This window comes from Eutrigla gurnardus, assembly GCF_963514095.1.
Source record: "Eutrigla gurnardus genome assembly, chromosome: 21".
NCBI lineage: Eukaryota > Metazoa > Chordata > Actinopteri > Perciformes > Triglidae > Eutrigla > Eutrigla gurnardus.
Genome location: NC_139932.1, coordinates 18,056,989 through 18,080,438, shown reverse-complemented (window position 1 = coordinate 18,080,438; position 23,450 = coordinate 18,056,989). Strand labels below are relative to the sequence as shown.

At 46.1% G+C, this 23,450-nt stretch overlaps 3 protein-coding genes across 6 annotated transcripts in view; 2 read left to right on the top strand and 1 right to left on the bottom strand.

Annotated features, from left to right (window-relative positions):
* Positions 1-5,199: 5,199 nt before the first annotated feature.
* Positions 5,200-9,141, bottom strand: nfyba (nuclear transcription factor Y, beta a). 2 transcript variants are annotated; one of them, XM_084038383.1, is made up of 7 exons: positions 9,000-9,141; positions 7,231-7,324; positions 7,006-7,136; positions 6,716-6,913; positions 6,532-6,610; positions 5,817-5,896; positions 5,200-5,721 (listed from the first exon to the last, which is right to left on the bottom strand). In XM_084038383.1, the coding sequence occupies exons 2-7, from the start codon at positions 7,322-7,324 to the stop codon at positions 5,689-5,691; spliced, it is 615 nt and encodes a 204-aa protein (XP_083894509.1). In that variant the 5' UTR covers positions 9,000-9,141; the 3' UTR covers positions 5,200-5,688. The 2 variants fall into 2 exon arrangements, with proteins under 2 accessions (XP_083894509.1, XP_083894510.1); XM_084038384.1 differs by lacking the exon at positions 9,000-9,141 and adding an exon at positions 8,665-8,783.
* Positions 9,142-9,649: 508 nt separating this feature from the next.
* On the top strand, positions 9,650-19,119 carry LOC311032074 (thioredoxin reductase 1, cytoplasmic-like). Its single transcript, XM_084038684.1, has 14 exons — positions 9,650-9,795; positions 10,610-10,737; positions 12,281-12,353; positions 14,009-14,125; positions 14,230-14,372; positions 14,773-15,114; positions 15,196-15,232; positions 15,644-15,732; positions 15,810-15,886; positions 15,955-16,114; positions 16,179-16,286; positions 16,356-16,451; positions 16,567-16,701; positions 17,677-19,119. Exons 2-14 carry the CDS (start codon positions 10,648-10,650, stop codon positions 17,740-17,742), a joined length of 1,533 nt encoding a protein of 510 aa, XP_083894810.1. The 5' UTR covers positions 9,650-9,795; positions 10,610-10,647; the 3' UTR covers positions 17,743-19,119.
* Positions 19,120-20,874: 1,755 nt separating this feature from the next.
* Positions 20,875-23,450, top strand: part of chst11 (carbohydrate (chondroitin 4) sulfotransferase 11) — a 58,943-nt gene continuing 56,367 nt past the window's right edge. For 2 of the 3 annotated variants that reach the window (XR_014599116.1, XM_084038430.1), the window contains exon 1: positions 20,927-21,264. Coding sequence is in view for 2 of the 3 variants with exons in the window: in XM_084038430.1 (XP_083894556.1) it covers positions 21,147-21,264 (118 nt within the window). In the remaining variant the exon portion in view is untranslated. Of the gene's footprint in view, positions 21,265-23,450 lie in introns of all 3 variants that reach the window. The other variant, XM_084038431.1, reaches the window with a different exon arrangement.

The following is a 23,450-nucleotide window of genomic DNA, read 5'->3' as shown; positions in this document are numbered from 1 at the left end:
CATCATATGCAACAGATGTTATATTTTTGATAAAAAACGTCCCCAATTTGCCTCAATTCATCGAGACTTTTTCTAAAATGTTCTTGATTCTCCGTCCCGTGAACGCATGTGAGGAATTTTTTTTATTAAAGTCTTCTTTTTTTTCTTATCTTATTTTACAGCGTCATATGTAACAGAAAGGTTATTAAACCCATCCTCGTTGTCTTGTTTTAAATGATGAATATTAATTAGTTCCGTTTCCATTAAGCCCACCATGGTTTCACGTTCTCCACTTAGACTTCTGGATTTAAAGTCAGGCAGTTTGGTCAGACCCCCCCCCCCCCCAGCAGGAAACCATCCAGTTGACTCAATGCTTGTAGCCATGACGACGGATATTCACAAAACATCCCAAGAATTGCTTTCAGGGCTCTGCTGCTCTGCCCTCCATTCACTCGGCTCCAGATCTCCCGTTGACTGACGGCTGGATTTAATCCCGATTGTCTCTGAATGCAAAACGAACAATTAAAGAAAAAATACTTTGTAATCGTCTAACTGCTATTGTGCTTGGTTTTTTTTGGGGACGTGATTCAAGCTCGGCCGGCTGCTGATGGAAGTCTGGGAAACGAACAGGGAGATAGCATCGGGGTGTGGAGGTTTCCTGGGTGTTTCCTGCTCCTGGAACCGTTAGGAGTCATTAATAAGCAGCTTCAAAGACACGAGTCACGCTTCCACTGCAGATCTGTGTGTGTGTGTGTGTGTGTGTGTGTGTGTGTGTGTGTGTGTGTGTGTGTGGACTCAAAGTGTGCAAAGGCGTGTCGGGTTCAGGCAAACCGCCGTGACCACGTGGGCCTCTGCACTCCTGACCTACAGCCAGCTGACTAAGGGCCGGTCAAGCATGAGCCAACCCTTAGTGTAAGCATGATCATGTAGGAAAGCCTGCTCTTAAATGTGTGGGGGGGGGGGAAGGGGGCCGGGTTGCTGAAGCCTCTGGCTCCCAGTCTACGTTGGGGACTCCAGGAACCAGGACTTACGTCAGGCGGATTAGCCGATGACCACGGCGTGTGCCTGCATGCATGAGCGCCGGCAGCCGCTCGCAGGAATGTCACGTTAGCCCTCAGTGGGTTTACAGAGCGCTGATTTCACCCTCCATTACCTCCGATGGTGACCCTCCTCAGACCAGGTCCCGGATCAGTGAGACCGGGGGGGAAGGATGTGTCAAGGAGCTTCCTGAATGTTGCTCTTGTGTCGCTGGTTGTCAGCCGGTTGGTTGGAAGGATGTTCTTCTTCCACTTTGATGTTTGTACTTCTGACGCTCACAGACTGCTGATCGCAACAAATCTGTCTCCGAGATCGTCCGTCGGATTCTGCCCGAGTGTGCGAACTCTGAGTTTGTGAAGGAGTCGGGATTATTTAACCCCGATCAGCTTCCATGTCAGGAGCTTCTCTTTGGTTTGACTGAGTTTGTTCTGGATCAGACGGATGTTTTAATTGAGTGTTAATCAACCAACTGTAACTATGGATGATGTCATCTCATCTCTGCTAACGATAACTGTTGTCATAAATAAGTAATAAAGCAGTGCTCTGATAAAGAAGGCCTTTATTTGTTTATTTTTAATAATTAATTTGTTGGAGAGGCAGAAGGATCCATAAGATTGAGGTGTATTTAAAAAAAAGTGTCTCTTTGATGCATCATCTTCGACCTCAGCTGAGTGTTATTTATTTACTTAAACTCTTCTTCAAATTCTTGGCATTTCCACTCCTCCTCCTCCTCCTCCTCCTCCTCCTCCTCCTCCTCCTCCTCCTCCAGCCTGCCACATTAACTGACATTAAATAAAATCCGGTGTGTGTTTGGGGAGGAAATCTCCATCCTATGAGTGGTTTCACACTGAAACACGTGTGTGTGTGTGTGTGTGTGTGTGTGTGTGTGTGTGTGTGTGTGTGTGTGTGTGTGTGTGTGTGTGTGTGTGTGTGTGTGTGTGTGTGTGTGTGTGTGTGTGTGTGTGTGTGTGTGTGTGTGTGTGTGTGTGTGTGTGTGTGTCCGGCGTTAGGAATTCCTCGGCTGTGAGCTCAGCTCGGTGCCGGCCGGCGATCCGACTGGTTTTGTCCTCCATGCCGCCATCTCTCCCTCCCTCGCCTCATTAGACCGCCACAATGAGGCGGGCACGCCAGGAATGTGAGAGTCCCCCCCCCTCCTCAGCACCTTCTGGGTCTCCTTTAAACATCTGACAGAGCATCCCCCCCCCCCCCCCCCCTCCAGACTCGAACCCCCACCCCGGTGCTCCTCTCCGCTCGTCTCCCAGGTCGGAGCTCGCTGACATTCCCTGGAGACGTGGTACCGATCACTCGGAGATAACGCTCCCACCTCCCGTTATTTACTGCTCCTCCTCCTCCTCCTTCTTCTTCTTCTTCATCTTCTTTCTACTCTTTAACTGTGTGGATTTGACAGAACCTCAACTTTTTTTCCTGATTATTAATTATTGTGAAATTAGCGTGAACAGCGGCTGATCGCACAAAAAAAACTCAGTAATGTCGTAATGTGTTTGTGTCCAGTAAGCGTGGCTTCCGGTGTGCGTGAGGCGGCAACCTCCGGTTCTGAAAAGTGCCATTAAACTGTCATTCTCTCTGCTGGCCACCAGGGGGCGACTCCTCTCTGGTTGTATAGAAGTCTATGAGAAAATGGTCCTACTTCTCTCTGCTGGCCACCAGGGGGCGACTCCTCTCTGGTTGTATAGAAGTCTATGAGAAAATGGTCCTACTTCTCTCTGCTGGCCACCAGGGGGCGACTCCTCTCTGGTTGTATAGAAGTCTATGAGAAAATGGTCCTACTTCTCTCTGCTGGCCACCAGGGGGCGACTCCTCTCTGGTTGTATAGAAGTCTATGAGAAAATGGTCCTACTTCTCTGCTGGCCACCAGGGGGCGACTCCTCTCTGGTTGTATAGAAGTCTATGAGAAAATGGTCCTACTTCTCTCTTGATGTATTATCTCAGTAAACATTGTAAACATGAGTTTATGGTCTCAATCTCTAGTTTCAAGTCTTCTTCAATCCAGCATGATGTTCATTTAGTACATTATGGTCCATTTAGAGTCCACCAGACCAGAAAGCAGGGGATGCTTTAGGGGGCGGGGCTTACCCGTTGATTGACAGGTCGCTACCACCCTCCATGTTAGCTACTAAGATGAATTTAACACTTCGCTGTAAAGTTGACTTCAAATTATGAAGCTGACTAGTCCAGATCCAGTAAGGCTGCTGCTTGCGTTCACCCGTCGCTATGGAAACCGGAGTTTGCCGCCTGATTGAGCGTCACAGAGAGAGACGTAGTAAACCTGCAGAATTATCGTTAAATTGACTTTTTTTAAGGCTCTCTGTTGGCATGACGACTAGCCGTGGCGGTGATGAGCGATGTCTGAATGGAGGGATTGAGTCCTGGATGTGGTCTGGTCTGGTCTGCTGGTGTGGGAGGAGGTCTGACACCAGGGTAATGATAGGACCCAGAAGGCTCCACACCTTGTTATCAGAAGCCTGGTACCAAGTGGAACTACATCGGGGGCTCCACTATTTACACTCATCAGAGACGTCGGGAGGCTTTCCTCTGCTTTGAATGAGGAGCTTTGTAGTTAACCCTCCTTCCTCCGGCTCACCACGCCATCGCCTCTCAGAACCGGTGGGGAGGGGGGCGAGGGGTCAAAGGTTAAACGGAGGAAGGAGGTGACTTAGGGAAAGTCCTAAGAAAGGAGGGGAAGGATGGAACGCTCTCCAGACGCGACGAGGGGGAATCTATCGGGCCTCCGAGGAGCCTCGGAGGGGCCGCGGGGGTCGAGCTGACAGATACCACGTATCTGCCCCCCCCCCCGTGACCTGTGATAGGACGCTTGGCCCCGCCGACTTATCTGGAGGTGCTAGCATGTGGCCGCGTCTCCGGCTGACACCGCCGACTGTCGTCCTGATCCACAGCAGACCCCCGATGAACGAGGCTCTTTTCTTCTCTGGAAACATCAGAAACAACGTAAAGCTTCATGTTCAACAGGTGCTTCTGTGCCGAGCGGTGTGACAACATAAAACAAATCGTCTTCTCACCAACTTATATCTAAACAAACAATCTATACTCAAAGTCTCCACCTGCAATACTATAGCTCCTACGTAACCATGGATACGCTTCCATGAAATATAAAAGCACGGCATTAAAATATGAAAAAAACACAAATATATACACATAACTATCTAATCAAGGCAAATATAGTGACAGTTATTATTTATTACAAAGCAATTAAAAGCTGAAATTAGGTATTTAATGTAACAATATGTATATTATTATATCATATTTATTTTATTCTGGTGTGATGTGTCCGATTTATCATTTGTATATTGTTATAGTTGTATTTTATATAAAATATATGCCCAGGGACAAAGGATGAAAATTAGTCTGAAATAAACGTGTTCTTCCCTTCGTCCCTCTAGCGCCCCCCTCAGGACACACATATAAACTCATCAGAATCTCGTCCTTAAGAAATTGTTTCGTTCTCCATTATTGTGTGTAGCATTGAGGAGCACGACGTAAACGTATTATTTTATTTTTAATAATAATTATTATTTATAGTGTTGTAAATATACCGGGGTAGTTAACGGGGAGAAACGGCAGAAAAGGAGGAGAGGAAGGAGGTTGTTGGGAGTCGTCCCCTCAGACTGAAGATCGATGTGCTGCCAGTTGATTGTGAGAGCTCGTGTCTGTCCGGGGGGGGGGGGGGGGGGGAGTCAGGAGGAGAGCCGGAGCTTCCCGGGTAAAAAAGGGCGAGGAGGCGATCTCCCTGGTTCTATAGGAGGAAATGAGCCAGGTGGGCGTGGGGCGACGGGGGGACTATTTCCAGCCCGGGGGCCCTCGGGTGGGGCCACCCACAGGAAATATGCCATTTTACATTGACATGACATGTACATTGAAGTATTTAGCTTATCAGGAAAACGACGGAGTACAATACGGCCTGATGTCAGAGATTACAAGTGAAATAGTTCACACCCCAAAACAGTCTTCAAAGTAGATGTAGTAGTATATTTATACACACATATATTTGTGTGTATGTATTTAGATGTATAGTATGCAGGTAGAATTATAATATGGTGAATTTAGACAGTTTAGAGTTGAAATCGTGGTTTTAGATGGATTTCCGGTCTGAAGCTTCGCTGTCAATAACAGTTCTTAGAAAGAAAAATGAAAAAGACTCTTCAGGAAATTTTAAACATCGCTCTTGAATTTTTATTCAAAGGATTTAGATAACATTAAAGCACATGGTCAATCGTGTTAACTTACAAAAGAGCTGCATGATGTGATGTGGCAGTAACAACCTGCCTTCTCTCCGTTCAGACGGAGGTGTTCAAAAATAAACATCCAGTACAACACGTCCATTAACCCCCCCCCCCTCCTCCCAAAAGAAATAAATCCATAAAAGCAAACACATTAACACACACAACAACAATCCGACCACTAAATGGTGTAATAATAAGACTAGCCTTTAAAATAAAGCCTCAGTTTCCCAGCTGGTTCGGTACCTCACGACTAGGAACTACACTTTCTACTCAACAGGTAGTGATTTCTCTGTACACGAGGGTTTCTGCAGACCCCCCCCCATCCCCCCCGGCTGTCTGATGGATGACCGTTACCCTGTGGCGGGGTCAGAGGTCAGCCGGCCGCTGCGTTCAGGCTCGGGGTAAGGCCTCGTCATGAGAACTGGATCTGTTGTACGGTGGGAATCTGCAACGCGGACACAAGGTGAGTTGGACATGATGGTGTGTTTAAGAAGCAGTGATGCAGGCGGGGGGGAGGAGTCAACTGGGGGGGGGGGTTACCTGTTGATAGGAGGCGGTGTACACCATGACGTTCTGCTGCTGACCGTCTGCTGTGATGATCCCGGCTGGCAGTGGATTTGCTGATGAGGGCAGAAATAATAGTATTTTAATATGAGGCAACGTGGCTGATCAATAACTTGATGCATTTTGTGGACTAATTATTGAGATAGTTGAAAATCAAATTGATCTGAAGGAGTTTGCCGTTGTATTTCTTATTGACAGACTTAATGAGTGTTAAAATTCACAGAAAAGTCATTTTTAGTTTGAAGTCAGCTCTTGGATGCTTTTATTTCATGTCTGCTTGTGGTGGCTTTTATTTTGAAGTCAGTTCTCGGGTGCTTTTATTTTGAAGTCAGTTCTTGGGTGCTTTTATTTTGAAGTCAGTTCTTGGGTCATTGTTATTTTGAAGTCGGCTCTTGGATGCTTTTATTTTATGTCTCCTTGTGGTGGCTTTTATTTTGAAGTCAGTTCTTTGTCTCTTTTACTCTGGAGTAAGCTTTGGTTGCTTTTATTTTGAAGTCGGCTCTTACACACACACTTACTGTAATACCAGCGGCTAAAATAAACGATGTGACAATTAATACTCGTACTAGATTGCTGCGATGCCGTCATTTAAATCCCACCTGCGGTACATCAGAGTACATTTGATGTATCGCCCTTAAACACATCACACACACTTAGAAAGGTCGGTAAGTTAACATGAGTTTCTCCTCACTGAAGCTGTCGTCTGTGAGATCATCGACCAGGCCGTCTCCCACCGCCACGCCAGGAATCCCCTTCTCCCCCTTCATCGCCTGGAAATCAAAACATTAGATTAGCAGGTTTTAACCGGTTTCTAACCAACCTGGCAACACGACATCTACGCCCGAACCAGCAGAAGATGCCACATGAAGTCTCACCTCTCTGAACTTCTGCAGGTAAAGCTTCAGCGGCTCCACGTACATGTCGAAGCCCAGCGTGGACATGGCGAACAGGATGTCCTCGCCGTTGATGGTCTTCCTCTTCTCCTGGTGGCAGCGCTCGCTCGCCTCCGACGTGATGAAGCTGATGAACTCGCTCACGCACTCCTGCACGCACTCCTTGGCGTCTTTCGCAATCTGTGAGGGGGAGAAAAAAAAACAGACACAAGTTTACACACAATAACCTTCAAGGACCTTCGTTTCCGTGGCGGTTCCCAGCGCCCTCTCACCTTTCCGGTCTGAGGAACGGCGTTCTTCATGATGCGAGCCACGTTGGCGATGGGGAGATAGATGTCCTGCTCCCGGAAGTTCTCCTTGATGCCGCCGTCGTCGTGGTCGTTGAGGTTCTCCTCGCCGTCATCTAGAAGGGAAGCGGGGACACGCGGGTGAGTACGGCTGTCTTTGTCTTAAAATAAAAACTAAAAGCTGACGTTTGGACGGCGGCGGCTCCTCACCGTCCTGAGACTGGAGGACGTAGTGACCGGATGCCATGTACTCTCCAGTGATGCCCAGCTGGGAGGCGTCGGTGGTCGAGCTGTCTCCGTCCATCTGCAACACAAAGCTCACTTCACCATCTGAAGCTCTCTCTCTCTCTATCTCTATATATATATATATATATGCAGCTCTGACTACAGATGTTTTATTGCTTTAATTACTACAATTAAGTACTTCTGCTCCCTCTCTATTAACACAAGCCTTAATCAGTAATAAAGCTTTTTTATTTAAGTTATTATTCAAAGCCATAATGCCCCTTTATATTATATTATAACTGTATCTCTGTTGTGTTTATTCCACTCTACCGGTTTATAGATTTCTTCATCATACTTGCTTATAGATTCAATGTTACCTTTTGTTTATATTCATATATATATATATATGTGTATATATATATATATATATACATATATATATATATATACATACATATATACACACTTCAAGATGATGCTTGCTTGTTTATTTGCAGTGATGCTGTTATTTTCTCCTCATATGGCATCGTCTTAATGGTCACCTGTGGGCCTTTAATTGGTCCCCAGGGGACAAATAAATATAATAAATAAAGTGTTGTTATTCTGTTCACACAAAAGGCTCCATAACAATCCAATAACCTATTAGTTACAACCAATGCTTATAGATATTTAATGTTATATTTAAAACACATTGTGATAAACACACATTGAATACTGGAAGGGGTGTTGTGATGACAATTCAGGACAAAAAAACACATCATTTAAATGTCTATTTGTTATTAAATTAACTAAATGTGTTTTGTCTCCATCTATCCCTCCTGTTCAATGTGAGTCTAACGTCACTCTATTATATGTATATGCTAATATTATTTTCACTTATTGTGATGTATTTAATGTCATTGTATTGCTTTTTGCACCTTTTTCTTCAATGCTGCTATGAAAATGTACTTAATAACGTCCATCCATCTGTCAACTGTCTGTCTGCTATTGGGCCAGATGTTGCATTAGCGTTTCCATTCCTAACAGATATTTAAAGACTCCACCCTTCATACATATACATTATTATATATATTTCAAAATTGTTATATATTTAGAAAAAACCCCCCATATATGATCAATTGAAAACAAATAGGCAGGACACTAGCATTGTGCTGTCTAGTGCTAGTAACGTAACAAAGGATAGCGCTGCTAGTTAAGCTAGCAGGTAACCCGCGGTTGAACGCGGTTTACGTTAGCAACACGCTGGCGTAAAAAAATAAATAATACTAAAAACACACTGCGTCTTAGCTTTCGTATGCTAACTAGCCGAAGTCCGCGTGCTAACGTTAGCTAATATAGCGACCTAGCGCGCTGTTTTTAACGAAAGCTAACGCGTTCGGCGTCACGAAGAAGAGACGTCTCCGTCCGTCGGGGTGTTACCTTCCGTCGTTACGATTATCAGGCACATAGTGACACCCTGAATGCATTATTTTTCGTTCGGCGCCTAGCAGACACGGCATCGGCCCGTTGTTCCTTTGTCGTAGCGGCGCGGAGGGAGCCGAGACGTGGCCGCCGCCGCCGCCTCCTCCGCCGGGAGAGGCCGGAATGTCAAACAGCCCTTTTTACAAAAAGTTTGGCCCCGACGGATACTTCCTGATGAGCAGCTCTCATTCAAACTCAAGACAACAAATAAAAAAAATCAGACAGAGACGGACATTTCCATTCGAGCTAACGAGGAATCGGTTAGCAATCATTGGCCGGAGCCAGCCACAAACCTGCAATGAAGCCCTGGTTGGTTACCTTCCTGAGACGGCTGTTTGGTTGGACAGAAAATGGCTGCGAAAGGACCAGTCCCAGCGCGTAGCCGCGGCGGCGCTTCCCGCCGCCGGCCGGCAGGGGGCGGGGAGAGGACACCGCGCTGCGTTCAGGGACGCCTCGAAAAACTAACTTAGGTTCCAAAAGAAATAATCACATGTATTACCAAGGAGGATTTTACACCGATGCGGAATTTGTCTTGGTAACTTAAGGTGCATACATTGAGGAAAATAAACAATACACAGTGACGATAATGTTTACTATGTAAACAAACAGAGACATAAAGTGGGGGGTTGATAAATAAAGTCGGAGGTGGTTTATGCAATTTAGTGTATTTTTCCGCTGCTTTACTTTAGAATGGTTAATAAATACCAAAAAAAGGAGTCCCTGCATTCTGAAACAACAGAATGAGGAGAAAACAAAAGTTTGGGTCGCCTATTATAATCCCCTACATTTATGGCGGCACGTGAACGCGTCTCTCTCAGCCAACAGGTTTCCACGAACGTCTTTCTCGCCCGCCTCCATTTTTTTCTTCCAGGAAATGCGAAGTTACGTTTCCGCAAGTGAAAACCGGCGTTTGAATCGCTGCACCGGCCGGAGGACTAACTTCCGACAGAGAACTCAACATATTTAAGACAATAATTAAGCTCAATGACGCGAGTCATGTGAGGAAAAAGATGTTGAGAGAAGTGCTAATGTTTTGCTAACATGTCCCTTCAGCCATTTTGACAAACAAACAAACAAACAAACAACAAGGTAGGCTGTGTTACACCGAACAGCTTCTACTGTCACCAAAACAACGTTTGTTGGCAAATGTTTTATCTAAAGGTTTGAGAAAGTTTCTTTATCAACAAAAAATGTTTTATTTGCTGTCTTTCTGAAACCCCCTAAGTTAGCCGGTAAAGCTAATACACTCAAATCAGTGTTGTTCGGAGGTTTCGCCGCCAGGTGTCGCCAGTTCACCGTAAACACAACCGCTGCTTGGCTTCTTTGCCATAATGCTCTTTGCATGGCAGTTTACTATATTCACCTGCTTAATGTGTATATTTATTTATTTTTTCTTTTGCTGCTCATTATATGTATTAATTTCCCCCCTTTAATTGTGAAAAAATCAGCTATTCAGATTTTTGCACATTTTCAGTATGCATGTTTATTTTTTGTGTATACATGTCACTTACTTGACTCCATGCCATAACATGGTGATTTAATTTAATTTAGGCATTTATTTTTCTGACTTTTTTTTTACTTTTCAGCCCTACATTTTCAAATGTCTCAAAAGCGCCATACAAATACAATTTAATTTTATTAAAACAAATGTTTGTTTGAGGAGAATTATTACTTTTTTTCATTAATATTAATGAGACGAGTTTCAGTCTTGCAAAAAAAGTCCTTCACAGGGATACGTTTTCAGTTTTACTTAAATAGAAGTATCTGTACTTCTATTTTAAAAAAAAGTGCATATTTAGACCTTCCTGAATGTTGGTGGATGTAATCCGGTGTGAACCACGTGCTGCCTGTCAAAGAGGTCAAAGTCCCTCCTCACTTAAAGTCAGTGTTTTTGTGCTTCCAGGACTGAGGCTCCACTGCGTTGGGTTGTAGCAGTAAAGCATGGAGCCTCCGACTGGACCCTCAATGGGGCCTTATGACTACGAGCTGCTGGTCATCGGAGGGGGGTCAGGAGGTCTGGCTGTGGCCAAGGTGAGCCCAACTCTTTCCTACGTTCTAGCTTTTCTGAAGCTCCAGATAATGACGGATGGAAACCAATGTTTTCACATTATTAGAGGCAGAGCAAACATGCTGATCAATCAGATGCTGATCAGGCCCGAAGAAGTCACGTAAACGCGTCTAAAACAGAGGTGAATGAACTTAAAAGTCCTCGACCCGGAGTAACCCTGCACCCGCAAGTTAATCAGCAACTATTTAACTTTCTGTCGTCGTTCAGGCTTCTCAGATATTACGGTTGTGCTGCTTTGATCTGTGTATGGAATCTAATGAAACATCTGCTCGTCCTACAAAAGAAACATTTAATTAACAAAACACACATTTATCGACAACAATTCCCAGATTAATCCATAATAATTATAATAAAAATGTTTTTAATTACAGCTCTGGTATTTAGAGACAGTAAGTGAAAGACCAAAGAGAAAAAAAAAAAATAAGAATAATAACGAAATAATCAAAAAATTAAATGGAAAAAATGAAGAGAGAAATGGAAGAAAAATAAATAAATCTATCAAAATAAAAACAAGTTTTAAGGGATAATGTGTAGAGAATTAAGATGTAAAAAGTCTAATTTATTAAATTATTAAATGTTAAATAACTAAGAAAAATAGTAAAAAAGAAAATAAGATATTTACATAAAATACTTAAGGGGATATTATATTAAAATTTCAGAAGTAGACAGTCACCTCCTCATTATAAAATGAGTAAAATAAATAAATACAAATAATTATGAGCAACAAATAAATAAATAAAATGAGATATTTACATAAAAGGTTTAAGGCGGATAATGTGTCAAGAATTAAGACGTAAAAAGTATTGAATAATTAAATGTTAAATAAAGAAAAATAACTAAGACAAAATAATAAAAAACAAACGAAAATAAGATATTTACATAAAATACTTGAGGGGATGTTATATTTAAAGTTTAGAAGAAAAAAGCCTCTCATTAAATATTAAATAAAGATAACTCAGGAAAGATAATAAAAAGCAAGAAAACATTAATTTACATAAAAAACTTTAAAAAAGACCTCACCGTTCCAATCTCACCGTTCCAGTCTCACCGTTCCAGTCTCACCGTTCCGGTCTCACCCTCACCGTTCCGGTCTCACCGTTCCGGTCTCACCCTCACCGTTCTGGTCTCACTGTTCTGGTCTCACCGTTCCGGTCTCACCCTCACCGTTCTGGTCTCACCGTTCCGGTCTCACCCTCACCGTTCTGGTCTCACTGTTCTGGTCTCACCGTTCCGGTCTCACCCTCACCGCTCTGGTCTCACCGTTCTGGTTTTTGGCCCTCAGATCTGGGTGAGGGTCCGGTTCGAGGACTCTCCATCTCAACCACATAATGGCTGACTCAGACTTATCATGTTAATGGGTTGATCTGAGAGCAGCTCTAGAGGGAAGTGGAAGCGAGACGACGGATTGTTGAGGAGGGCAAACGCTTGACCTGTCTCAATATTTGATATCCCTCCTCCTCTTCCTCCTCCGGCTGTCCGTCATCTCTTCTGTCTTCTCCTCCTCAGGAAGCTGCAGGCTTCAGGAGAAAGGTGTTGCTCCTCGACCTTGTGGCTCCGTTGCCGGGGGCAACCGAGAGAGGTGAGAGTTTAACTCTGAGAGAGTCTGATGAGGAGGCTGGGGAGTATCACTCCTCTTCCTCCTCTTCTCATCTCCTTTTCTCGTCTCCTCTTCTACCTCTTCTCATCCCCTCCTCCTCTTCTTGTCTCCTCTTCCTCTCTTCTCGTCTCGTCTTCTCTTCCTCCTCTTCTCATCCCCTCCTCCTCTTCTTGTCTCCTCTTCTCATCCCCTCCTCCTCTTCCTCTTCTTCTACCTCTTCTCATCCCCTCCTCCTCTTCTCGTCTCCTCTTCTCATCCCCTCCTCCTCTTCCTCTTCTTCTACCTCTTCTCATCCCCTCCTCCTCTTCTCGTCTCCTCTTCTCATCCCCTCCTCCTCTTCCTCTTCTTCTACCTCTTCTCATCCCCTCCTCCTCTTCTTGTCTCCTCTTCCTCTCTTCTCGTCTCGTCTCCTCTTCCTCCTCTTCTCATCCCCTCCTCCTCTTCCTCCTCTTCTCATCTCCTCTTCTCGTCTCCTCTTCCACCTCTTCTGGTCTCCTCTTCTGGTCTCCTCTTCTCATCCCCTCCTCCTCTTCTCATCTCCTCTTCCTCTCTTCTCGTCTCCTCTTCTACTTCTTCTCATCTTCTCTTCCTCTCTTCTCGTCTCCTCTTCCTCCTCTTCTCATCCCCTCCTCCTCTTCCTCCTCTTCTCATCTCCTCTTCTCGTCTCCTCTTCCACCTCTTCTGGTCTCCTCTTCTGGTCTCCTCTTCTCATCCCCTCCTCCTCTTCTCATCTCCTCTTCCTCTCTTCTCGTCTCCTCTTCCACCTCGTCTCGTCTCCTCTTCTCGTCTCCTCTTTTCATCCCCTCCTCCTCTTCTCATCTCCTCTTCTCGTCTCCTCTTCTACCTCTTCTCATCTCCTCTTCCTCTATTCTCGTCTCCTCTTCCACCTCTTCTCGTCTCCTCTTCTCATCCCCTCCTCCTCTTCTCTTCTCATCTCCTCTTCTCATCCCCTCCTCTTCTCATCTCCTCTTCTCATCTCCTCCTCCTCTTCTCGTCTCCTCTTCCTCCTCTTCTCATCTCCTCTTCTCATCCCCTCCTCTTCTCATCTCCTCTTCTCATCTCCTCCTCCTCTTCTCGTCTCCTCTTCCTCCTCTTCTCATCTCCTCCTCCTCTTCTCGTCTCCTCTTCCTCCTCTTCTCATCTCCTCTTCTCATCCCCTCCTCTTCTCATCTCCTCCTCCTCCTCTTCTCGTCTCCTTTTCCTCCTCTTCTCGTCTCCTCTTCTCGTGTCCTCTTCCACCTCTTCTCGTCTCCTCTTCTCATCTCCTCTTCCACTCTTCTTGTCTCCTCTTCCTCTCTTCTCGTCTCCTCTTCCTCTCTTCTCGTCTCCTCTTCCTCTCTTCTCGTCTCCTCTTCTCATCCCCTCCTCCTCTTCTCATCTCCTCTTCTCGTCTCCTCTTCTACTTCTTCTCATCTTCTCTTCCTCTCTTCTCGTCTCCTCTTCCTCCTCTTCTCATCCCCTCCTCCTCTTCCTCCTCTTCTCATCTCCTCTTCCTTTTCTTCTCGTCTTCTCTCTGGAGTTTTGTACATGTTTTCACTGAGTTGTATTGTTGCTTGAAATTGAACATTTTACACACGTCCTCCTCCCCACCTCCCACCTCAATTTCCTCGTCTCCTCGTCTTCCTCGTCTCCTCCAGTGTTGGGAGGTTCCAGTCTCAACGTGGACGCCGTCAGGAAGTTTCTCCAACAGGCGTCTCTGCTGGGAAAAGCTCTCCAGGACTCTCAGAAATACGGCTGGAGGCCGAAACAACAAGGTGACTCAGGAGAAAGATCAATGAAATCAAACTGTGTGACTTGACTGATAAACTGAAGATCATTCAAAGCTTTAAATGAGGTAAAACGGACCTAAATGTCACAGCGTCTCACGACTGGAGGGAGCTGGTGGAGGCCGTGAAGGAGCAGCAGAGAACCAGCAGTGTGGAGCTGAAGAGGGAGCTGAGCAGCTGTGGAGTGTTTTACCTCCGAGCTCGTGGTCAGCTGGTCGGAGTCCACACGGTGGAGGTAAACACCGATCCCTCTACTTCAGAACAATTACAGCCTTCATTAAAACATGTCTACTAATACAGCAGGGAGGGAGGATAACACGGGGCTTTTATTGTGAAGGGTTCACAGGAAGTTAAACATGTTAGAGTAAAGCTGTTAGAGGCTTTTATTGTGAAGGGTCCACAGGAAGTTAAACATGTTAGAGTATTCGCTTTTAGAGGCTTTTATTGTGAATGGTTCACAGGAAGTTAAACATGTTTATTAGCTGAACTTTTTTCAGGGAGAAAGTCAGCAAAAATATTGAGAGGCTTTTATTGTGAAGGATTTGTAGTGTATTCATTCGAGGAGTCGCCCCCCGGTGGCCAGCAGAGAGAATGACAGTTAAATGTGAATGGAAGCTTGTTTCCTGTTGAATCAGGTGACGGATGTGAGCGGGAGGAAGTGGCGTCTGACAGCAGAGACCCTGGTCATCGCTACGGGAGACAGACCCGGGTACCCGGACCTCCCTGGGGCCACAGAGTACTGCCGGACCAGCGAGGACCTCCTCTCGCTGCCTCACCCTCCGGGTCGGACCCTGGTGGTGGGCGGGACCGCCGAGGGGCTGGAGTGGGCCGGCTTCCTGTCCGGCCTCGGGATGCCCGTCGCCGTCGTGCCGAGCCCCGACCTCCTCCCCGGCTTCGATCGCAGGATGGCCCAGAAGATAGAAAACCACATGCTGGTCAGCGGAGTGGACTTCCTGTATCGCTGCTCCATCACCAAGGTAACGGGACGCCGGACGCCACCCACATCAGGAAGATGGACACGCCCCTTTTATAGCGGAGTGTTTGTGTGTTTCTAATAGGTGGAGCTGAACGAAGCTGGCAGTGAGGATGTTTCAGGTACGCCAGCTTTTCTTTTTTCATTTAAATGTGTATTTACTTGGGGGTCCCTCCACCGGGTCTCTGTAGGCCTTAGGGTCCCTCCACCGGGTCTCTGTAGGCCTTAGGGTCCCTCCACCGGGTCTCTGTAGGCCTTAGGGTCCCTCCACCGGGTCTCTGTAGGCCTTAGGGTCCCTCCACCGGGTCTCTGTAGGCCTTAGTGGTCCCTCCACCGGGTCTCTGTAGGCCTTAGGGTCCCTCCACTGGGTCTCTGTAGGCCTTAGGGTCCCTCCACCGGGTCTCTGTAGGCCTTAGGGTCCCTCCACCGGGTCTCTGTAGGCCTTGGGGTCCTGAAGACGTTGAAGACCTCTGGTCTAGAGGGAAACATGAACACAAGCATCTCTGATTCTCGTTCATTCTCCCTGTAATCAGGTGATCCTGCAGCGACGGTTCCTCCGCGGCGACTCCGAGTGACCATCGTCTCCCACGACGACCAAACCAGACAGGAAGACTTCGATACGGTGAGTCGTCCACCTTCGATCCATCACTAGTTTCAAGATCATAGTGTTCCACACTCCAGCATCCTGGTCTCGTGCAGGTGCTGCTCTGCGTCGGGAGGAACCCGGCCACCGGCGGCGTCGGCCTGGAGAGCGCCGGCGTGCGGTGTGACCACGAGTGAGTTTGGATCCGTGCGTTTCTTCGTGTGTTTGTGGATCAGCTGTTATAGTCGTGTGTCTCTGCAGCTCTGGAGGGATCCTGGTGGACGAGAGCGACCGGACCTGCGTGGACCACGTCTACGCCGTCGGCTCCGTGCAGCACAGACGCCCCTCCGCCGCCACGGGCCTCTCGGTGCATGCTGGGACGCTGCTGGCCCGCCGCCTCTACGGAGGAGACGCCGTCCTGGTGAGCAGCTTGGCTTCCTTTCTTATATTGTGTGAGTCAGTAAAGTCATGTGACTCCTCCACAGTGCGATCACACCGACGTGCCCTCCGTTGTGCTGACGCCGCTGGAATACGCTGCCTGCGGTCTGACGGAGGAGCGAGCCAACCTGGTGTTTGGAGAAACCCACGTGGAGGTAGGACCTGAACGCACCACGTACAGAAACACTGGTAGAACGGTGAACCTAAATAACGCCCTCCTGCAGGTCTATCACAGCTACTACTGGCCGCTGGAGTGGACGCTTCCTGCCCGCGATAAAAACTCCTGCTACGTGAAAGTCATCTGTCACATCCCCGATCAGGTACGACCCTTTTTATTGATTTTTATTATTAAAAACAAGCTCAAAACTCCTACGTTCAGATGATCATGAATCATCAGGTCTCCCTGCATGAATGAAGAATGTTTCCACTCTCCAGGAACGCGTCGTCGGCGTCCACGTCATGGGTCCCGGCGCCGGAGACATCCTGCAAGGCGTCGCCGCGGCGATGAGATGCGGTCTCACCAAACGACAGCTGGACGCCGCGGTGGGCGTCCGGCCCGGCTCGGCCCAGGTCAGCATCCCTCACCTCATTAAAACCCGCCCTCCAGCAATGATTTATCGTTTATCATCACATTATTTTGAGGTGTTGTCAGGACATGTCAGGACCTTGGGGGTCAGAGGTCAGAATTATTCAGGATCAATATTTAATAAAGCTCTCAGTCCGTCTCCGCCCACGCCGACCCCCGAGGACATGATGCTCAACTAAATAATCAGCGTTCAATGGGGGTTAAGTAGAGGTTTGGGACTGTAACAGCTGACCCCCCCCCCCCCCCTCATTGATCAGGTACATTGATCTGAGGGAAAGAGGATCCTGTGATTATGAGCTTTTTTTATTGATGTCGTATGTTTTACAGGTTGCAGGTCAGAGATATGTTTTTTTGCCGTTAATACGTTGAATTCCTGCCACGTTTAGCGATTGTTGAGCCGGAACTCGCTATCGTACGTACGTAGTATATTTCGCATCACACCATGAGGATAATAGCTAAAGAGACCAAAACCGTTATTTTCTACGAGGCTATAAAAATATTTCTACTGTGAAGTTCTTAACGTCGGGGTCTAATTAACGTGATCGACTCACTTTTGGTGCCACAAGTGGCCGTTTGAGGAACTGCAGCTTTTAGACAGTTTTCTATGTTCTGCTTTGTCGCTGCTTGCTCTTTGTTACTTTATTTTCTTTATCCTGGCCGTGGGAGTCCCCGAAGAATGATGTTTTTTAATTTCCCCACACCGGGACTTTAAATCATGACTTTTATGGAGACTTTATACGACTTTTCCACGCGCTGTAAAACATTTAGTTTTTATGAAAATGTGTTGTAGAAAATGCTGCAGTCAACATCTTCCACCTACAGAACTTTTGTTTTATCGGATTTACTAAACAACGGCATCGTGTGTTTACGCTTTATGTGCATTGGAGGACGGATTAAACCTCCCCCCCGTTGACCTGTTGACCTGTTGACCCTGATCCCGGTCTCTCTCTGCTGCCCAGGTGCTCGGCTCGCTGACCCAAACCCAGCGCCAGTCTGACGCCCTGATGCTGAGGGGAAACTGCTGAGGTTAGCCCCACCCCCAGTCCTCCTCCTTTTGCTGTCAATCACGGTTGCCTACGGACAGCAGGGGAGGAGGGGGGGGGGGGGTTGACGTGTGACGGCAGCGGGATCCGATGACGTGTTCACCTGAAGCCCGGCGGACGGGCGGGCGAGGACCGATGCTCCGCTGCTGCCACGCGTCCCGCTGTGTGCGTGGTTTATTTTTAAGGTCACAGCTTCCTCCGAGCAGAACTTACAGAAGTATAACCGTTGATGCATTTCATCACCTTTTCTTTTCTAAAGGCAGATAAGATGCTCCCCGAGGGGCTCCGGCCTCTGAACGCCTCCGTGAGCTTTAAAATAAGCCCAAGTTTTTTGAAAGGCTGCCGGAGAGCGATAAGACTCTGGGATTCGATGCGTTTACACGGAAAATAAAAAGCCCAGGCTTACGCTCCGTGTTGTTATTGCTGTGGCGTGAGTTTTTATTTTTTATGGTCTTAATTTTGTGTAATCAACTAGACGGGGATTATGGAATTACCCAAATTAATAGTGTTTATTGGCGGACGCTCTCGCTTTTTATTGGTGCATATGGAGTCTTTTATTGAGCTGGACTCCCTGGTTTTAACATTCAGCGACGGCCTTAAAGCATATTCATGTGGATCGCCGGGCGAAGGGTCTCATACAAATGAATGTGCATGTAATTCTTATTTTTAAAACCGTCCTGCTGACCCTTGAACTCGACCCCCGTCACCTCAGCTCCACACTCTGCATTTAAAATCAATCTGAGGGGTGTGCCCCCATGCAAGGGCGTCATTGCCATTCTCTTGGCGTGTAGCACTTCGTCATGGGTGCAGGGGGACCCAGAGGGACCCAGAGGGACCCAGAGGGACCCAGAGAACCCAGAAGGACTTAGAGGGACCCAGAGAACCCAGAAGGACTTAGAGGGACCCAGAGAGGACCCAGAAGGACCCATGCAGCTCATGTTAATGCCCATCCTGCTGTTACTCACTAAACATCGCAGCAGTTAGATGTAAATCTTTCCCCCCAAGTGTATCCTCCAGACCACCTTGTGTCTCTTCGGACCTTTAATGCCATTAGAGCTTAATTTGATCAAAGCAAAGCAGCCTCTGTGACTTTGTGCAGGTCTAACAGCAAGGTTACGATGCTGCCTGATGACTTGGACGGTGTTCAGGGTTTCACCTGACTCCGGTGCGGTGTGCCGTTACGCCACTAGATGGCACTGTAGCTGTATGTGGCCTAAATCAGCACCCTGATTACACTCATTCTACTATATTTATGTGACTTCTGTCAGTCCGTCTGATATGATTACTTGTATTGTGAGCTCCACCAATAAAACTTGTACTAGTACCACTACAGTAGTACTGTTAGTATTTCTTGTACTAGTACTGCCGGCTGATGAAGGGCCCCTGGACACAGACACACAAAAGACCCCAACGCCACACCGACATAAGACGAACAGACTTTACAGTTGTTTAGTTGTTTGTAGAGATTACAGTCATCTCTCTTTGTTTTTGTGTCTCTTTGTTGTTGTTTTGTGTCTCTTTGTTGGTGTCTTGTGTCTCTTTGTTGGTGTTTTGTGTCTCTTTGTCGTTTTGTGTCTCTTTGTTGGTGTTTTGTATCTCTTTGTTGGTGTTTTGTATCTCTTTGTTGGCGTTTTGTATCTCTTTATGGTGTTTTGTGTCTCTTTGTTGGTGTTTTGTGTCTCTTTGTTGGTGTCTTGTGTCTCTTTGTTGGTGTTTTGTGTCTCTTTGTTGGTGTTTTGTGTCTCTTCGTTGATGTCTTGTGTCTCTTTGTTGGTGTTTTGTGTCTCTTTGTTGGTGTTTTGTGTCTCTTTGTTGGTGTTTTGTGTCTCTTTGTCTGTGTTTTGTGTCTCTTTGTTGGTGTTTTGTGTCTCTTTGTCGTTTTGTGTCTCTTTGTTGTTGTTTTGTGTCTCTTTGTTTTTGTGTCTCTTTGTTGGTGTTTTGTGTCTCTTTGTTGGTGTTTTGTATCTCTTTGTTGGTGTTTTGTGTCTCTTTGTCGGTGTTTTGTGTCTCCTTGTTGTTGTTTTGTGTCTCTTTGTTGATGTTTTGTATCTCTTTGTTGGTGTTTTGTGTCTCTTTGTTGGTGTTTTGTGTCTCTTTGTTGGTGTCTTGTGTCTCTTCGTTGATGTCTTGTGTCTCTTTGTTGGTGTTTTGTGTCTCTTTGTTGGTGTCTTGTGTCTCTTCGTTGATGTCTTGTGTCTCTTTGTTGGTGTTTTGTGTCTCTTTGTTGGTGTTTTGTGTCCCTTTGTTGATGTTTTGTGTCTCTTTGTTGATGTTTTGTATCTCTTTGTTGGTGTTTTGTGTCTCTTTGTTGGTGTTTTGTGTCTCTTTGTTGGTGTCTTGTGTCTCTTCGTTGATGTCTTGTGTCTCTTTGTTGGTGTTTTGTGTCTCTTTGTTGGTGTCTTGTGTCTCTTCGTTGATGTCTTGTGTCTCTTTGTTGGTGTTTTGTGTCTCTTTGTTGGTGTTTTGTGTCCCTTTGTTGGTGTCTTGTGTCTCTTCGTTGATGTCTTGTGTCTCTTCGTTGATGTCTTGTGTCTCTTTGTTGGTGTTTTGTGTCTCTTTGTTGGTGTTTTGTGTCTCTTTGTCTGTGTTTTGTGTCTCTTTGTTGGTGTTTTGTGTCTCTTTGTCGTTTTGTGTCTCTTTGTTGGTGTTTTGTATCTCTTTGTTGGCGTTTTGTATCTCTTTATGGTGTTTTGTGTTTCTTTGTTGGTGTTTTGTGTCTCTTTGTTGGTGTCTTGTGTCTCTTTGTTGTTGTTTTGTGTCTCTTTGTCGTTTTGTGTCTCTTTGTTGGTGTTTTGTGTCTCTTTGTTGGTGTTTTGTGTCTCTTTGTTGGCGTTTTGTATCTCTTTAGGGTGTTTTGTGTCTCTTTGTTGGTGTTTTGTGTCTCTTTGTTGGTGTTTTGTATCTCTTTTGTCGTTTTGTGTCTCTTTGTTGGTGTTTTGTATCTCTTTGTTGGTGTTTTGTATCTCTTTATGGTGTTTTGTGTCGTAGAAGTCCGACCTCCCCAGTTCAGAGTGCTGGAAAGTAACTCGAGGAGCTTCATATGAGGTGAAATCTAAAAACAGGAGTCGAGCTTTTAACGCGATGCTCTCGAATAGAAACAGAAGCATCTTGGACGCGCCCATCTCCTCGGAGCCGGTAGGGGGTGTGGGTGTGTTGGCTGTTACCACTTCTCCTCCTCCACCACCACCCCTCCAGCAGCCCGGCAGTGGTACGCTCCGTGCTGGGGACCGCGTTGAGCTCATTGACCGGCGGACAGTCCTCATCAGTACCAACCGGACAGACCCCGCGGAGCCTTTTCCCCCCGACAGAAACCCCGGCCCTCCACCATCCATCCATCCACCCCCCCTCCCCAAAAACCCCACCGCGAGCAGACCCGGGTCCCGATCATGAAACAGACTCTGAGCGAGCTGATGAGGATGAGCCGGATCTGCCGGATGGTTTTTGCCACTTGTTTGGGATCCTTTATTCTGGTCATCTTTTATTTCCAAAGTATGTTCCAACCAGGTAGGATCTCCCTCTCCTGTCTCTCTCTCTCCTCTGCGCGTGCGTGTGCGCGTGCATGTGTGCTGGCATGTTGACAAATCGATTAGTGCTGTACAGTAACGCAGCGGATACATAATTGATACATGTGATCCAGACGCTGTTTGAGGATCAACATTTCATGTGGCGCAATTATCGGGTGTCTTCATTGCGCCTTTTGTTGTTGTTGTAGTTTTTTTTTGTCTTGTCTCCGGAAACGTGGCGGCGGCTGAATCGGTGCATGGGCGGCTTTTATCCCGGTGGATCCGGATCCACGCGTCTGATCCGCCCGTGTTCTCTCCATCCGGATCGAGACACGGAGGGAAAGGAAGCGGAATCTGAATGAATCTGAATGTGCGCGTCTTTAGGGATCTCTCTGAACCCCAATTGGTCCTCTGATCTTTGTGCGTCTGGAGACCGGTTTAACATTTCATCACACAATAAATGGGGAGGGGTAACCACTGGGGAGACATTTGCATCCAGTTATGTTGAATTAACACATCTCGGATGCTTTATGGGAATCTGCGCTCCGGGATGCGGTTTCTGCTCTTTTGCGCAAATAAATAAATGAATGAATGCGCCCTGACGCGCCAAGAGGAGCGCGCTGTAGACCTGCTGACCTATACGGTACAACAGGTTAACTGTGCTGTGCATAAGAGAGAAGATGATTGGGTAATTGCTTCCCATCAACAGAATAAATCCCATAATGCAGCTGTTGGAGACGCTCGTGGTGTTTAGGTGAACGCAGGTAAAGTCCCTTACAGAGTGGTGGAGCTGTAGAAACCGGAGCAGACGTGCTGTCACACACTGATCTCTCATCTGCTGGTGTTTCCTTTCTTCTTCCTGCAAGCAGCAGCTCACTCCGAGTCTGTGTTGGACAGTTGATGATCATTTATTTATATAGAATACATAGAATATGAGTCCGGGATCAAACCTGCGTGGTCTGCTGATCCGGATCAGTAACTGGATCACATTCTGTGGTTTTATTTTGATATTTTTATACAGATTTCTTGATTTTTGTCCTTCATTTTGTTGGTTTATTCTAATTCTCACCCCTCAAGTCTATAATGGTACAAACTGATTCTAGCTTTTTATTATTATCCTGAATTATGATGTTCATTACTTGGTTTTAATAGTTGCCTTGTTTAAACGGCGTCCTAACACTAAAGTGGCTGGATTGGATTCTGATGATAAAGTGTAAGATTGTGTAGTTTTTCTATTAAATGGTTATCTGATCGTTATGAAACAAACATAAAGGAACGTGTTATCTGATCTCTGACTGGGCTTTTTAAAATTCAGATATAAAGCGCGTGATAATTAATATTAAACTGTGTTTACAGCCGGGGTTCATTCACTGTCGTCATGTTTATAAAGGGTAAACGAGTGAAGGTCATGAGATGATTATCACGGAGAGAGAAAACAATCAGTCCATTAATAGCGAGTAGATTACGACAACGGCTTTATTGTTTGTCATTTTTCAAGCAAATGAAGTGGAGAAAACATTCTTTGTTCCAAGCCTCTGAAAGAACATGAAAACAGGATCATGTAAAGTTTCAGGATGTGGGACTTTTTTCACTATATTTTGACGTTGATGAAATAGAAAATGAATACAAATTAATCAACAGATATATAGAAATATTCTGGGAGCTGTTAGCATGTTTGTGGTTAACCTAAATAGTTAATTATCTCTGATCATGTCATGCATATGTGCTTCCGTCTGTCTGTCCGCAGCTTATCTCACATTCTACCAGAGCCATCAGCCCGATATTTATTGTGCTCATTAACGTCAGTGTGCTCAAGAAGCTCTCGCAGTAACGATGCTTTATCATTTTTATTGACCGCTTTATTCCGTCACCGACTGTTGGCTCCTCGCTCCTCTCATCCAGCCGGTCAGATCAGCAACCGCTCCCGTAGCGAAATAATTTTTCCCTTTGTCGCGATTCATAAACAATGGATAGAACAGTTTGGTCTCGATGGAAAAGTTTAGTCTCGATGGAAAAGTTTGGTCTCGATGGAAAAGTTTGGTCTCGATAGAACAGTTTGGTCTCGATAGAACAGTTTGGTCTCGATGGAAAAGTTTGGTCTCGATAGAACAGTTTGGTCTCGATAGAAAAGTTTGGTCTCGATGGAAAAGTTTGGTCTCGATGGAAAAGTTTGGTCTCGATGGAAAA